Source organism: Xenopus laevis, chromosome 8L, assembly GCF_017654675.1.
Source record: "Xenopus laevis strain J_2021 chromosome 8L, Xenopus_laevis_v10.1, whole genome shotgun sequence".
Classification (NCBI taxonomy): Eukaryota; Metazoa; Chordata; class Amphibia; order Anura; family Pipidae; genus Xenopus; species Xenopus laevis.
Window position 1 is genome coordinate 97013124 of NC_054385.1, and position 17129 is coordinate 97030252.

At 37.1% G+C, this 17129-nt stretch overlaps 1 protein-coding gene across 1 annotated transcript in view; it reads right to left on the reverse strand.

Annotated features, from left to right (window-relative positions):
* tyro3.L (TYRO3 protein tyrosine kinase L homeolog) overlaps window positions 1–17129 on the reverse strand; it is a 94727-nt gene that overhangs the window by 33566 nt on the left and 44032 nt on the right. Inside the window, 5 exon segments of the mRNA NM_001088754.2 lie at window positions 854–954; window positions 2309–2438; window positions 6477–6621; window positions 7654–7796; window positions 14983–15160. Coding sequence (NP_001082223.1) covers window positions 854–954; window positions 2309–2438; window positions 6477–6621; window positions 7654–7796; window positions 14983–15160 — 697 coding nt within the window.

Genomic DNA, 17129 nt, shown 5'->3' on the forward strand with positions numbered 1-17129 from the left:
CAGTCCGACACTGGGCAGCATAGATGCACAACAGTTAGAATTTAGGGTTGCCATCACGCTGGTATTTTACCCAGCCTGGCTGTTAAAAATTATGCTTAATACCAATGTCATTTATAAGGAAAAAGAACAATCTTTTTCTAGAAAAGGTGGCAACCCTATCAGCATTGCCGCTTTGCAGCACTGGTGCTCCAAGTTTAATTCCTCAAATATGAGGTTAAGCTGCAGAGGAGAATATATGGTGTCAGGTGGACAGATTGCATCCTACAGGTCTGATGTAGTCACATTGGTTATAAGAAAAAGAAATAATGCATGCTGCGGATTGATCTGACAAGATGAAATCTGATAAAACATCGGACAGACCTTTTCTTCTCATTGAAATACATTGAATGTCAGATGTAGACACATGAACAAACTACACCATCTGACTTTATAGCTGTGGGGATCAGATTTTGTATGAAACGTAAAAAAATCTTGTACTGTTGCAGATAAAATAAATTCTCCTGTGTAGTTTAGCCCTAAAGAAACTTTGGATAATCGTTTTGGAAAAGCCACAGGAAGTTGCCCAGCCAGGACCCAGGTGCAGGAACTAATCAGCAACATTTACTGGTCACCTGTATAATAGCAAAGATCTTATTGGTTGCTATGGGTTACTGCTACTAGGCAAACTTAGTTATTTTCACTATATATGGGGATTAGCGTAGGATCAGTCTTCACTCTGTAATTATCTCTTCCTATGGCACTTCAGTGTTGCTGATCCATAACACCCAGTCTTTCTACCCATACCATACAAAGAACAGGCACATGATGGGAAGCCTTAACCCTCTACAAAAAAAAAGATGCAGAGGCAACTTACACGTGGCTTCCATCATCTCAGGTCCCCTCCTGTTAAAAGATCTGGCAGCCGTAAACTGAATTACCGGCCCTCCTCTTCCTAGCATTGAGCCCAGCATATTCCTTGGAGGAAAGAATGGAACAGTAATTGGCATATCAATCCAGCAATGATATTTGCTCTTATTTTGAGAAAGATAATGAGTTAGATGTTATAGGACTCGTGGGAAGTTTACAGGGCAATAATAACACACTTTGAAATAAAAATATGCATCAGGAGACCTGTTAAAAAAACATTTTTCATTTCTTCCTGCGTCAGGAGAAAAATTACTATTTGTGGTTTCAGGCAAAGTACTAACGTCCAATACAGAGAACAAAGCAAGAGCCCACTCCCTGGACAACTTTTGGGAAAATAGCCCAGATTTTGATAAATATAACATGCTTGTGGCTTAAATCAGACAGACCCTTCATAGTCGCTGATAAGGAAGACAGTGTATAAGATGGGTTAACAGTTACAGAAATACAATCTTGCTCTATTCAAGTAACCCATAGCAACCAACCAGCAGTTCCTGTTTACTGGCTGTTATAAAAAATGAAAGGAAACATCAGATAAGTTGCTATGGGTTAACAAACCGGGGCAAAACATACCACCTCTTTTTAAATAAGCATCAGTGAGTTAAATCTATGCTAAATATCCTTGAGTGTTTTTGCTAAACCAAAGAATCTTTGCTTGTTGTGCAGAGATGGATGTATACACAGTATTTATCCCTCTAAACATACACCACCAAAATTTCCTGCAACAGGGGGGGCAGATTCTAACAGGGATTCTAAACAGGGAAAACATGTTCATCCCACTAGAACACTTGTAGAACCATGTATAGCCCATGGAATACACACAGGATTTAAAGAGTTTGCATCCCTAGGCCGTAGAACATGTATTTGAATGGTTTAGCTTTAGCTAATATAGACCATCTCTACTGAGATTAAAAAATGCAAAATGTCTTAGAATATCACTGTCTACATTTAAAGGTGAACTACCTCTTTAATACTGTATGCTTGTAAAAAAAGCCAACGGAGTCCTCCAACATCCATGTGAAAGATTGGAGGATCAGCATTTAAAACATATTTTACAGCTGCCAATCTTAAAATTAAAAAAATTTATGAAAATTTTAAAAAAAAATATTTTCAGGAGGGAGGGGAGATTAGGAAAGAATAAATATGAAACACAGCAATTATAGCTGGTGGACAAAAAAGTATTAAAATAAATATGCAAGTGATTACATACATGAAGCTCCCTGCAATAAGTTACAAAGAAGGAACCACTGTCCCCAATGGAGTAAGCGATATTAATGATCACTCTCATCTTTTCTTGCAGCTTGCCGTAGTGGCAACATTCCTATATAGAGGTCATTTTGCACATTTAAACAGAGATCAGAAAACATTCTTCTAATTATACTAAAGAAATGATGCATAAACCTACCCAAAGCGCGTCTCTTTCCTTCCCTTCCTCAGGAATATTAGGGTCATTGCGACTACTGTGACTAAGGCTGTAAGGATTCCCAAAACCATGGGAACCCAGGACATTCTGGTATGAGGATGCCTTTGTTTGCCTGAAGAAAAAAAACATTTTTACAGGTTTAGGTTAAGCCCATGTTTAGGCCATGTTATAATGCCATATATATTACCCTTATTGTATCAGAATATAAAATCTATTTAGCATGAAAAAGTATAGTGAAGAGAACAAACGGTATAAAAAAACTATAATGCTATAAAAAAAACTTTTGCTTTCCTGAGGGAGTTTTATAAATCATCACAATTATTATTTTATTGCCTGTTGTGAGATTTCATATTTTATTTACTGTAAATCCCCGACCTAGCAATTTTTTTCTCTCTAGTATAACCAATGACTCATCCTGTTTATTTCTGATGAAGAGCATTACTCAGCACAGCCTGTCAGTTTGCCTTATTAAACTATCCGCCCTTCACCGCACTCCACTGGTAGGAAAGGGTCATTATATCTAAAGCCCCCACTTCATAGGTTATAAATGGGGTACACATGGCATGAACGGGAATTTATTAACTCCTGAATCAGAAAATTAGGTTAATGGTCCCTTAGCAAAAATAAATATACTGATTTCCCTCTTCCTTCAACAGAGCAGGGGGAAAGAAGTAGTAGGGAGTTCATAGGGACCCCAAGGAATATCGATGCTTTTGGGGTGGAGGGCGGAGGTAAACCATTCTCTGTGACTATACTTAAATTGCTAATAAATGAGCTGCAAGGAGGAAGAAATAAGGATGTATTCCCAGCAGTTCAATATTTTCCAGCCTAACCTATATTTTTTGACCGTCAAAGTTGATAACAGTGGCCATTCTTGAAAATGTGTTCAAATGCACTGAGCAGTATTCTGCAATGTGGGATGGTACTGCTCAGCACTAAGAATGAACACCCATGATAATCCTTGATTGTCAACACTCAATCATTACCACTCTGTAAAATAGATCAAAACTCTTTGTTAAAAAGATAGCAGAACTTCATAAATCAGCCTCTACGTTTTTCTTTTCAAGGGATATGTTATCGTTTTCCCTCCTATTTACTCATTCTTTGCAAAGTACAACAATAAAAGGCTAATTTAATACTGATCTATGTGAATCTTAAAAACATTGATTTGTGCAACAAGCAGTCACAAAAAGGGTTAATTGTGCGTCACTGCAGCCATTCCTCAGTACACAATGGTTGTACCCGGGGAGCAGATGCAATAAAACAGTGTGATCACATTATAGTACTAATTAAGGCGCTAATGCAGTCGGTGTGAGTAAACTGAATACAGTTCAGAGCAGTCCTTATTAGGATGCTCAGACAGTCAATATTCTATAAACACAAGGTCTCTGCTCTACATTCCCCTCGTGGCTTGGCACACCGTAGGCTCATTCTTTTGCATTTGTTCCAAACACGAGGAGCAAAATAAGTCTTAGGAGATTTATAGGATCAAATGCAAGGTATCCTATTCTTATGGGCATATCCTAAGATGATGTTTGGGGCAGACATTTTTATATATATATATATAAATATATATAAATATATATATATATATATATATATAAATATATAAATATATATATATATATATATATAAATATATAAATATATATATATATATATATATATAAATATATATATAAATATAAATATATATATATATATATATATATATATATATATATATATATATATATATATATATATATATATATATATATATATATATATATATATATGAGAACGAGGGTGTGTAAGACACATATAGAGTTGAGGGGTACACTGCACTTACTATGGGATTGATTTCAATTTCAGCTTCTGAATTCTGCATAAACGTCCTTAAGAACAGAATCCGCAGGTGCATGTGTGAGGTCAGCATGATGAGATAAATGCCAATACCAGCCATCTGCCAATTTGGGCATCGTGAAGTAAGCCTTGCAGACAGCCAAGGAGTTATTTTTGGAAAGCTCACCAGGCACAGCTTATACAATTTCCTAATTTAAACAAATGCCAGCTATGCCGGATGGAATTAACAGGCAAGAAATAATCAGTAAATGACAAATCACCACTTATTTGTCGTAAGCTTAAAAATAATTAAACCATTAGCAGCTAGCTTAGTGGCTTTTCCATTGGTGTGTTTTTTCCAGGAGAATGTTGCTTATCAAATCACAGCACAGTTAACCCCTTTGTTATTGGGTGAATGACTGCAAGCAACAATTTCAGTCCCATTAAATAATGAAAAAATGTGAGTGTAAAGAAAGGGCTTCTAAAAATATGCTTTTCATCTGTAGGTGCCATAAATAAACCAATTACAGCACGTCATAGAAAATATATAAATAGAACTATGAGCAAGAAGCTGTGCGTTTTTCTCAACTTGTGTACGACCAGACAGGTCTAGATTGCCTTGATAAATATCAGAATAAACTAAGCAACATGCCGAAACGGCACTTTATTAATTTCAGTCTACACTGTGCAGTATATTAATGAACTGCGCAAATATGATTTCATACATCATAAATCTTTTCAAAATCACATTTCTTTCAAAATACAAGTTGCTATACATAAAGACTTACTTTGGCTACAGCGAGAAGTATATTTGTGTGCTTAAAGGGATACTATCATCACAAACACCAGATTAATGGCTAACTTCTGTCATGTCAGAGGTTCAGTGTTATAGACTGTCCTGTACAGTAAGGGGTCATTTATGAATGTAAGAGCAGGTGCAAAGTGCAATTTCAATGCAAAACACCCCCCCCCCCACAGTATTTCCCCCCCAAAATTCCAGCATAATGAAAGTTGCTTTTAGCATTTTCAGAGGGTTTGCGTCACTTGCGCCAGAGTGTTCATCCTATTCGTTGGGTGTAATACTGGTGCGCCTATTTTATAACCCACTGTGGGAACACAGGAGCTACTGCCATGGTGATAGGGTTCTCCAGCATTAACAGGTGCAGTTGCACACCAGTCATCAGAAGAGGCTAGATGCACACATTGGCACCCATGTGGAAGCTGAGGAGAGTGTTTGGATACAAGTAACTCAATCAATTTCATTAATATGCACTCACGATCAACTCCATTTTAGAGCACATGCATTCATAAATAAGCCCTGTAGTGTTTTTGTTTGACAACTGCAAGCAAATGTGATCTTACTATAAATAAAACCCCCTACCATAAAGCAAGGCAGGACTCATATTTGGTAGAAAAGAAATGGTCACCTAAGTACCAAGAAATGGATCCTTCCATGCAAATTTTTTCCCCCCAATTTTAATTACAAAAGGCATAACATGTTTTTGTAACTGTTTTGACAAGGAAGGCACCAGGCAGGGGTAGAAATGTATTTCCAGGCTTTATAGATTTCTGAATAGTTTAGTTAAAAAAGAAAACCCTACTGTGCATTTTGGTCCCCCATTTGTTTGGGCTAAAATGTTGGATGTGACCAACTTAATTGCAATTGCAATCAATACCTTAGTAAGTATTTTATAATTATATAATATAGATTATATATAGATTTGATGATCATAAGCCTGCAGGTTTCATGGCTGCAAGCTGATGGTATACGGGGGAGGGAAGGGGGTTTGGTGCAAAGCTAGGACCCCAGTGTAAACTTTGCCCCAGGACCCATTAGCCTTTAGTCAAAGCTAATGGGTCTTCAAATTGGTAGATCTTACTGATATTAGTTTAAATATAAACCTTACTGCCTGTGAACTAATGAAAGTAAAAATTGTGTATACAAAGGGTACAATACAGTTAGAGCCTATCAAATTATTTCAAAACACAAAGTTCTGGCGAATAGTGTCCTCTGCAACTCAGATTGCATTTTGTCCTGGTAACCCTAATAATTTCCACAGCAACATAATACAGTCAAAGGGGAATTTAACCAGTGTTAGAGATTTTAAGATACAATCCAAAATATACTGCACATAATGTCAACGATTGCAATTACAAAAAAATCACATGCACATATCTTGAAAATGGATAATGATTAGTGGATTTTTGGTATATTTTAATCCAATTATCATCTGTATGACTGAAGTAAATCAGAAAAAGAATTACTACTTCCGCACTTATCAACTCTAGTGAATTCCTGAAACACTTTTGCTTATAGTTTACTTACCAGCTTCTTCCTTTGAGCCTGCCAGGAGAAACTCACTCCAAGGTCCACAGCCAGCAGCATTGGCTATGCAAATCCTTATTGTCAGATCTTTCTCCGGGTTCCACTTGGTAAGATTGGCTTGGTTCTCCTGTACAAACAATTCACCCTAAAAAGTAGAAGAGAAATGATGCATGAGGAGTGATGAAGAATGTAGGTTTTAAGAACAGAGAACCGCATTAAAAGTTATACATTTATACAAAATAAATATAAATAAATCTCAGTTTATATCGTAGACATATGCTTGAGCCTGATGCCAATAAATACAGTAGACACAACAGAGGAGAAGTGACACATGATCCCTCTGAAAATAAAGCCATTCATCTCCTGGAAACAAGTAGCAGTACTACTCATCTGCTTGCAAATGCTTAGGGGATATTAGTTTTATGCTATTACTATATATGCTATTACTGACTTAAGTGGTGTTTCACTGAGAGTTCATATCCTTTGAAAAAAAATGCATTTTTTAATGCACAAACTTGTCATCAGCAGGTAGGGTTGGTTTTAAGGTTGAGAACACCAGTAACATGTGTAGCATGGGTAATCAAGGTGTCCATTTGGGGCACTGAAATGTCACACAATTAATATGACATACACTAAGGGGGTTATTTATCAAAGTCCGAATTCATCTCAATATTTTCTGCTGCAAACTCCGATCAAATCCGCTCAGTTTTTTACGCTCATTTATTATTATATTTTCCCGAAAATTTGCTTTGCACGTTTTTTTTTGGATTTTTCCTCAGATTTTCACCCAAAAACTTCAGGGTATTCGACGAAAGCCAGCACACATCAAAAAATCTTGGGACTTCTCCCATTGACTTATATGCAACTTCGACAGGTCTGAGATGCCGGATTTTCTGATTCTGAATTTTCTATCCTCTGGGTTTAATAAATTCCATGATTTTTTAAAAGTCAGATTTTATTAAAAAAAAAAATCACACATTTTTAGTGATTTTTGCATTCAGAGTATAGTAAATAACCCCCTAAAAGTCCAGTTGCCCTGGGTTTATTCAATAATATTTGTTATGGTATTGAGACTTACAGTAGCCTGACATATGAAGGCACCTACCAAAAGCTTTCTGATTTGATGAAAACATGCCCAAGTTTCAGCCACAAGTTAAAGCAGATGCATTTCACTTACTTGTGTGGCGTTTTCTTGTTCCCACTGCACTTTGAAACCAAGAATGTTGTATCCTTCTCTATCTGGCTCTACCTCTTCCCAGTCTAAGAGCAGGCTGGTTTCTGTCTTGGTCATATGGACATTCTGTGGAAGAAGCTGTGGTACTGTGGACAGAATAGGGAAATATGTTACTTTCCATGGTTTTGTTTAGCCAGATATGTTTTTGATTCCTAAATTATCTCAAGTAATGCATTTACCCATTATATAGGCTCTGAAAATATTATGAATGTGCTTTTACAAGTGTATTTTAAGGGTGACCCTCATCATAAAAAAAACTTTTAAAATTATATAGATACTAATTTTCTTGAATAATTTTTGAAAGCATTTAAAATGTTGTTCTTGTGTTGATTCTTTTCACAGAAGTTATACTTTTATGTGGTTTGCTAACATTTGGAAATCACAGTTCTCACATCCCCATTCAGAATTACACCAATCATCGCACAAAAAAAACACAAAAATTTTGTTTTTACAAGTCAGGCCACTGAACCAAAATCCAGTAAATGACAGAAACGTGAGTTTATGCAGAGATGGGAAATAAATCCTTTCTGTATGTTGGAAAGGATATTCACTCAATATCTAAATCTGGACCCAAAACAGGAAGCAACTAAATGCAAAACAGAACCTGTCATTTAAATTTCCATTTTTGTATAGATAAATATAAGATATGATTGCCAGAAACATGATGCATTTTTTAAATACAGAACTGGTAAAAGTGCCACAACATATACTCTATATAAAGTGCCAGTTGGGGGGTGAAACATCAGTGCCAAACTTTCTAAAGCAAAATTTGCATCTCCTGCTGCTAGAAACATAAGTATAGTGTCGACATAATGATTATGTGGGAAGTCTTTATCCGCTATATTGTTAGGGCCAGTTTTTGGCACCTCCCTTGCAATTGCTGAAGGTGCCAGCAATCATGTCAAAATAAACTGGTGACCTTAACATAATGACATGGTTTTAACTCCTTCGGTTTGTTATATAGAGAGGAAGGGTGTCAGTGCTTATTATGGACCTCCATCCAGACAAATTTTGAGGCCTGCGCACACAAGGAATTTTGGTGAACGCAAACAATTTTGTGTACAAATGTATTTTGTTGCTCATTTTAAACTCCGCTGTGCACACAGATTTTTATAAAGTGCGCATAATAAGATACTTTTTTTTTGCACACACGACCAAAAAGAAATTGTATGAAAGACATTGGGTCCTTTATCTTCCTGTGTAACAGCTAAAAGCATTACATTCTTCTACACGGTGTATCTGTTATATGCTATGTAAACTTCTGCCCTATAGCTCAAATTCAGCTTAAAATGGCTGGCCCCTTTGCTTCACCGCAACGTATTTATATAAGCTGTACAAGTGATCCTGAGCAAATACACCCTTTTTATTAGTGTGTAAATAGGGGGTAACAGGCATTATATTTATATGTATACAAAACCACCGTTTGGTGTTTCTGCTCCTTTAAAACAATTTAGAACCCCCTGAAATGATACAAAAATGTTAAAGCCTCAGCAGTGACTGCCCCTACATCTATACCTCTTGTAACCCCAATGGCTGCCCTGGATCTGAGTAGTATAAAACATTTTTAGAAGCCTTTTTAGCACCTGACAGATGGCAAACATCCAGAAATAAGTTGAAGCCAGACCTCCCCTTCAAAACATATCCATAAGCCATTTGGTTTCTATCAGATTTATTTAGCTCTGTTCAATGTTATATATCTATTTACATAGCGTTCTCAAACCTGTATGGTTGTGTTACTGTTGTTATATGTGCAGCTCTTCACCTTTTACCTTTTGAGGGTTTTGTTTTCAAATTCAATGTTTTGACAAATGTACTACTTGCGGAGATTCACGGTTAAAGATTTCCGCATATGACACATGCAAACACAATGTCTTCAGAGCCAGGGCCAGCAATACAGGAACTTCTAGTATGATGCAGCAAATAGTATTCTAGGACGATTTTCAGTAGTTCTATTGAATTATACATGTTTTTGTTCTGCACGTCTCCAGTTTGCAATTTAAACAGTTATCTGGTGGTAAGGGCCCCCTTTAACATAGCACCCAGGCAATGATTTGACTGACAAAATGGAAGATAAATGGAAAAGCCCACTGACCCCAGGAATCATAAACTTTTTGTAATTTTTGGTTTGCTGGTAAATAGAAATTTAGAATTCTTTTAAAAAAAACACATACAATAAAATATAGACCAACTGCAATTAGTAACAATGGTTACATCACAGTAAAAGTTCATTCTAGTGTGACCTGCAACAAGCACTTGTTTATGACATAACCCAAATCGTTACAAAAGAGAGTTGTGAAGCCTGCGGTGTTAACTGGAGCATGGGCTGAAAATCCACAGAACCCTCACAATAGTATATTGTGTTATGGATACAATCAACTGGCTTATGAATGAAGACAGATACAAAGACAGAGATTTTGAACTATTTATTGTGTGCCCAGCAGAGAAAGCTTGCTGTAAACAGTATTTCAATTTGGATTCATAGGTAAGCTCATTCCCATACTGAAGAAAATATTAACACATTTCTTTGCATTAACCATCTTGAGGTGTATAATATCCCGCATGGGCCTATATTGCATGAAGTGCTTGCTCTAAGTTAAGCGTAAAATGAATAAATACTTAGGCCTATGCTTGTCACAATACAAACTTCCATAATAAGGCCAAGGGCACATGGAGCATTGGCTCTGCTGTTTAACATAGTTTCTACATATTTTCTGCTGCCCGAGAGAAGCAGATCTTCTCCCTTCCACAACTCTGTTTAAGTGCACTGGCAAGTAAAGCTTCTGTTTGAGTTCAGGCACAAGGAGCAAAGTCAAAAATGCCTGTTTTATTGTTTTTTGGGGCCAATCTCTGCTCCACACAGGGTACCTGCACTCAAGTGGAAGCTGTACTTTTCAGTGCAGATAAACAGAGCTGCAGAAGAGATTAGATCCACCTCTCTCAGCCTGCAGAAAAAATGCAGTTTGAGAGCAGTGGAGCCTATGCTCGGTATGCCCTTAGCCTAGTAATACACGTGGGAAGAATTGCAGCAGCCAGAATGTTTTGCTCATCTTCAGCTGTTTTTCTTTAAATTAACAAAACTGTTCTGCCTACAGCAAAGGAGGAATGAAGCGGATCTGCTCTAACCAGCGGCTTCCTCTACCTGTACCGACAGACATATTTTTAGCCTGAGTGTGGTTACATGGAGTGGAGATCAGCCTGCTTGTGCTTCTCTGCAACCCCCGTTGTCGCTCAGACATGAGTGCATCAATTAAAAGAAATAGAAAGCGACTGGGAGGGGGATTTGAATGCTATTGAGGAAACAGACCCTGCGGTCTGGGCCTCCCCCTGCGACTGCTTCCTCTATAGTTATGCCACTGCCTGTTTTTTTGTTTTTCAGGCTGACCTCTGCTAATATATATTGAAAAATTACTCAGAATTACATTTTATTTCATCCTACAAAATAAAAATCAGTTTTTGAACAGAAATAAATATCTTAGAAATAACTGCTTATAAACACATGTAAAAATTCTAATGCATGCAGTGGGAAAATGAATTTGCTGGGAAGCTCGTTTAAACCATGCTTATTTTTAGATGACAGATCTTGCTCAGGGTGGACACATAGCAGAGAGCAGTCTCACAGAGCCCAGCAGATGCAGAATGGAAAGAAATGCTACTGACTTACAGAACGTGGCACTGCTGCAGAGGGCAGATTAGCCTATGTTAGATGACAAACACACTGGAAAATATTAAATTCAGTGGCAGCCTTTATTTAAACACCAAAATTCAACTAGTGTTAAATTAAGGGGGCAACAAAAGTTCATTTTGGTTTTAGTAACCTAAATGCAAAAACAGTCAAGTTGAAAAATTGTCCCCTTGGGAGCTAGCTGTGTAAAAATCAAGTGAAACATACTCGTATGGAGATATATATATAGGACCTTAAACCAAAACTGCCTAAAATAAGAGGGTATTTCTAAAAAGACAAACTGCTTATTCTACTCAAAGAGCCTAATTTACAAGTACCGGTACTCAACTGCAACAGTGTAGTTGCTAATAAAACCAAGCAGCAGTTATTTTTAATGATGCGACTAAAGCAAGAAACTTGTGTTAGTAAATGAGCCAGGGCAGGATTTATAACTAGGTATGGTAGGTGAGTGCGGATGCAGGTATAGCTTTGGGTTGCTAGTCTTATCTATATTTCTTATCTTATATTATCTATTTTTTACTTCTTTTAACACTATTTAAATGCTTTTTTTATCCCCATCCACTTCTGATGTCACTTCCAGTTTGCAGCAACAGCACTTCCTGTTTAATAGTTGCAGATAAGGTGCTTGTGTGTCGGAGAGCAGGTCCAAGCAGGTATAAATGCAAGCTGCAAGTACAAGTTGCGGGTCCAGGTCAGGTCTGGGTATTATAAACTGGACATACACACGACTCTACCTTAATGCACATGCATATAGAGGGGGGCAACATAGGATTTACAATACTGGCTTTTAGGATACCAGGGAAAAGCCTGGTGACCATGGTCCAGAAGGGCTCCTTTTAGATGACCGTCTCTAAGAAGACACAAATTCATTGCCCCAGGGTTAATTAATGCAACAAATCTCCTTCCCGGTACGTTGCTACCATCTGCCCTTAAAAATCTTTAGTGATTCAATCATTTTTATGTTGCTTTCTTCCGTTTTCTCATCTGGATACTTTTATAGTTTATAAATAAATCCCCTGCCTTTTGATTAAATCTCTTGCTTTATCACAGGGCAGACATATATCTTGTTTTATTCAGTTTTATTTTTAATAATGAGACAAAAGATCCAAATTTGGATTTTTTTAAATAGTATACTTATGCGAGTATTTGCAGCTCATGTATTCTCTTTTTCATCTTATGTTTTTAGATGAAGCTGGGCAATTAACGGAACCTTTTTTTTTTTTTTTTAAATAAGAGTTGCTAGTATAAGGCTGGGTAGAAGACTTTGCTATTTTATATTTTTTGGGATAGAGAGAAATATTTTGGATGTGGTTTGTTGTGGTGTGGCTTAAGGCAGCAAAATGTCTGTGCCTGCTTTTGACCTTAAATTAGCCCCAGAACATTTTCAGATCATCTTCTGTTTCAGAAGACTTGGCATATTTTAACAACCAAAAGTTCCACTACATTCTTCTGAAATTTCCTTTACATGGAATATGATCATTTTGGCATTTAATACATATGAGAAGCAATTGAATAGTTATGTGATGCATACAAAACACAAACACGAAAACTGTTGTCAAACTACAGTTAGAAGATCTTATAATTAAATATATTAATTATTAATAACAAACTGTAAAATGCTCAAAGGGGTGGTTCACCTTTAAGTTAACGTTCAGTAAGTTATAGAATGACTAATTCTAAGCAATTTTTCAATTGGCCTTCATGTTTTCTTTATTATAGTTTTTGAATTGTTTGCCTTCTTCTGACTCTTTCCAGCTTTCCAATGGGTTTATCTACATCATACTAAAAGTTAATTTAAAGGTGAACAACCCCTTTAATGACCAATAAAACCACACTGAACAAAGTCATTGAAAATGTCTGCAAGGTCCTGCAGTAAGGACCCTCTAAGGCAATTTTGGGCGACTATTGAAAACGGATCGCCGCGTGTGCTTTAGAGCAGGCGATTTTGCGCTGTAGCCTATGGGGAAAAGACGCTGATGCAGTTCGGGGAGATAGTCACGCAAAAGACGTGGCGATAAGTCGCCAGGCGACGAAATCTCCCCGAATCTCCTCGTCTGGCCTTACCCTTATCCAAAAGAGAATACTAATCAACATCGCAGTCAAGCAGAGAAGGCTGATTAGATCCAGAAACATACTGGTGGCTTAACTGGTGCCAAGGGACATGAGGCAATTGTATGTGATCAGGGAGAAACTGATCCAGACATGACATTTTGAGGATCTTATTTCAGAAACAGTTAATTGAATATATAAAATGCCAGGGCTGAATCATATATACATAAGATGTGTTGACGTCTCTGTTCGGTTGACTCCAGTGTGTCTGTGGTAGTGAAATTAGATTATAAGCTCCCTTGGGCCCAGGACTGAAGTCAGTTATTAAATAAAAAAAAGTTATTAAAAATGTAAAAAAAAAAAACCGTGAAGTGCTGTGGAATATGCTTGCAGTACATGATGTTGTGGATGTAGATTGAAGTTGGTTAAATAAGTAGGGATGACCTGATCAAAGGTGAAGATTCCAAGACACTCCAAATTCAAAAGTTAAATTTGAAAGCACTGAGAGAAGCTAGTGCTAAGTTGACTTTCAATTTCTCGACAGACAAGGCCATCAGTAAGAGCAAATAAGCATATTTTCACTTTCACTGTTCTAAACTAGTAAATGGTAACTGCCGATTGCTTCAGCTGACTTATTATAATTAACTAAAATTGTATACACTTTTGAAAAGTAATAAGCATGATTTGCAGTATATGCCTTAAAGGGGAACTCCACAAAAACATAACTTAAGCTTTTTGAAAAGTAAACATAATTTCAAGCAACTTTGCAATATACATCAATTAAAAAATATGCAGACTTTTCATGATTTTTAATGGTTTCTGACAGTTCCCTAAGCCCAGCCCCCTGCTCTCCTGTTGATCTTTCTGACTACCTTGCTGAGCTGTCTGACTACTGTTACTTTGTATCAGCAGCCAGCTGTCCTGCATCCTCCAAACCCCACAATTCCCTGCACATATGATTTCAATAAGGAAAGAAACATCACAGTGCAATGCATTGTGGGTTATGTAGTTCTTGCATGCTGTCTGTAAGCTGTGGAGAAGTTGTTACAATTTGTAACATCAGTGTTTTAGTCCCTCCTTCCCTGCCAGGATTTCAAATTATGCAGAAAGAGAACTGTTAAACAGCTGGATTTTAGCATAGAAAATGGCATTTATTCATACTTTTTGAAGTAATGGGTAACTGTGGGTATATTAGGGGTTTCTGTGTTATGTGGGCCTTTTTATCAAATTTTGGTTTGGAAGCCGGAGTTCCCTTTTAAATATGGGAACACAACGTTACTTCTTTGAATGTTACTCACAATAAGCAGAAAGATAACTACATTCAGCAGCCTTACAGATTTGTTGAACAATAATAACATGTGCACTTATAATGAGGGAAATCATTATTATTTGTTGTACTGTAATGAAGAATTAGGGCCAGAACACGATAGTCTATCCTCAGCAAAGTGTATAAAAATCTCAAAACATACATCTATATTTTCAATTTCAGTAATGATTATTTCGCATTGCACTTATATTTGAGCCTCCAACACCATCAGTACCTGTCTCCTTTGTATGAAATGTTCGCCACTCAGTGAAGGGAGAAGCCCCCATTTCATTCGTGCATTGCACACGGACGCTGTGATTTGTCAGTGGCTGGAGCTCGTCTAACAAAACAGCAAAAGGAGGGGCCGAGATGAGCCGCGAATACATTTCCCGGTTACCGTGCAATGACTGAACCTAAAGTGCCAAAGAGAAGCGTTAAAAAAAACAAATAAATAAATAAATATATAATATGATTGAAATTGATTTCATCCTGCTCAGTCATTTTCTTTCCTGGAAAATGCATGGACAGTTTATGGTTTGTTTCAATGTAATTTAAGATGACACATACCTTATTATTACAAGGGAGTTTAATTTTGATTAAACAGGTTATTTTCAGCTTCTCTTCATATCTGCAGTTACAGAGTTAAATGAGAGACTGTAACAATGACAACTAGCTGCTAATGCATTACTGTCTATTATTACAGTTATGGTTTTCCATTATCCAGAAACCCGTTACCCAAAAATATCTGAATTATAGGAAGGCCATCTCCCACAATGATTCCCTTTTTCTCTGTAATAATGAAACAGTAGCTTATACTTAACCATAACTAAGATGTAAATAATCGTTACCGGAAGAATTCAATCCTATTGGGTTCAATTCATGTTCAAATTACAGAAAGATCCATTATGCGGAAAACCCCAGGTCCTGAGCATTCTGGATAACAGATCCCATGCCTGTAATACTAACACCTATTTATAAAGCACTAGCATATTCTGCAGCGGGGTACAGTAAGCAGAAAATGTGGCAGTCGATATACAAATATCTTATATATTTTCGCTTATATCTTTTTCCATTAATTTTCCATTAAATAGAAAATAAGTGAAAATAAGAGTATATGCAGACTTTGTTCTCCTATTATCCATTGCATTATCAGATAGCTCCATTTCAGCAGTAGTTGATAAAAAAAGTCTCCTTTTTAATCAAATGAGTAGAGACTGCAGATCACATGGCAGCTCTTGTGAGTCTTGTCCAACGACATTGCAACTTTCCTTATAACCACATAGTATTTAAAAACACTGGCAGTGAATTTTAAGGATTATGAATTGAAATAGTCAAGATATTAGGGTGCTTTTATTTGATTTTGGGCAAACATCACTCTATAGTTTTGATCCTGGCATAAGGCTCTTAGCAGCCAAAGCCTAATCCAAATATGAACCTAATGGAGTTCTCTGTCCACTGGAAATAAAAGGTGCTGATTCTCCCTCACACTCTCTGGCTTGACTGTATTGCCTCCGGCCGGCTAATCAGAGTGGTATACGTTGACCATGCCTGTGTGGAATGAAAGTCCATGGCACTTATTATATACACAAACAAAATCTTTGGCTTGCACAGTCCTGAGCCATATGCTGCCAACTTAATTACTTAAATATTGCATCAGAACATGAAAAAAGAACTGAGGGTGGAATCACTACCTGCTTTTCACACAGTTTAATACATTGGCCTAAAAAATGTAAACTGACTACAAAACTTGTTTTTGGCTGGCAGGCAGGTGTGTATGTGGCATGTACAGCCAGGTAAAATGGCATCAGCTTTATGCTGTAGATCCCTTTGCTGCCACACAATACCAGATAGGACTATGATTCAGTGCATAAAAACTCAAATATTTTATACATAATTGCACAATTAAACTGGAAAGCTTTATTAAAGGGGAAATGTTACTTTGTTTATAGTAGGTTCTACATTTACTATTTTTATACATTTTCTGGAAAGCATATTTACATGGGTTTCTTTACACCAGGGATCCCCAACCGTTTTTTTTTCATCCCTAAGCAACATTCGAATGTAAAAAAAAGTTGGGGAGCAACACAAGGGCTTTGATTACTTATTGGTAGCATCGACATGGACTGGCAGCCTACAGGAGGCTCTGTTTGACAGTAGACAAGTTTTTATGCAACCAAAACTTGCCTCCAAGCCAAGAATTAAAAAATTAGCACCTGCTTTAGGGCACTGGGAGCCAGGCCCGGAATGGCAATCTGTGGGTTCTAGCAAATGCCAGAGGGGCTGGTGTAAGTTGCCATAGACAGGCACTATTTAGTGGGCTGGTGAGGTGCTGTTTGGGCCTCTGTGTAGCTGAAATGCCAGGGCCTATTTTGAACATCAGTC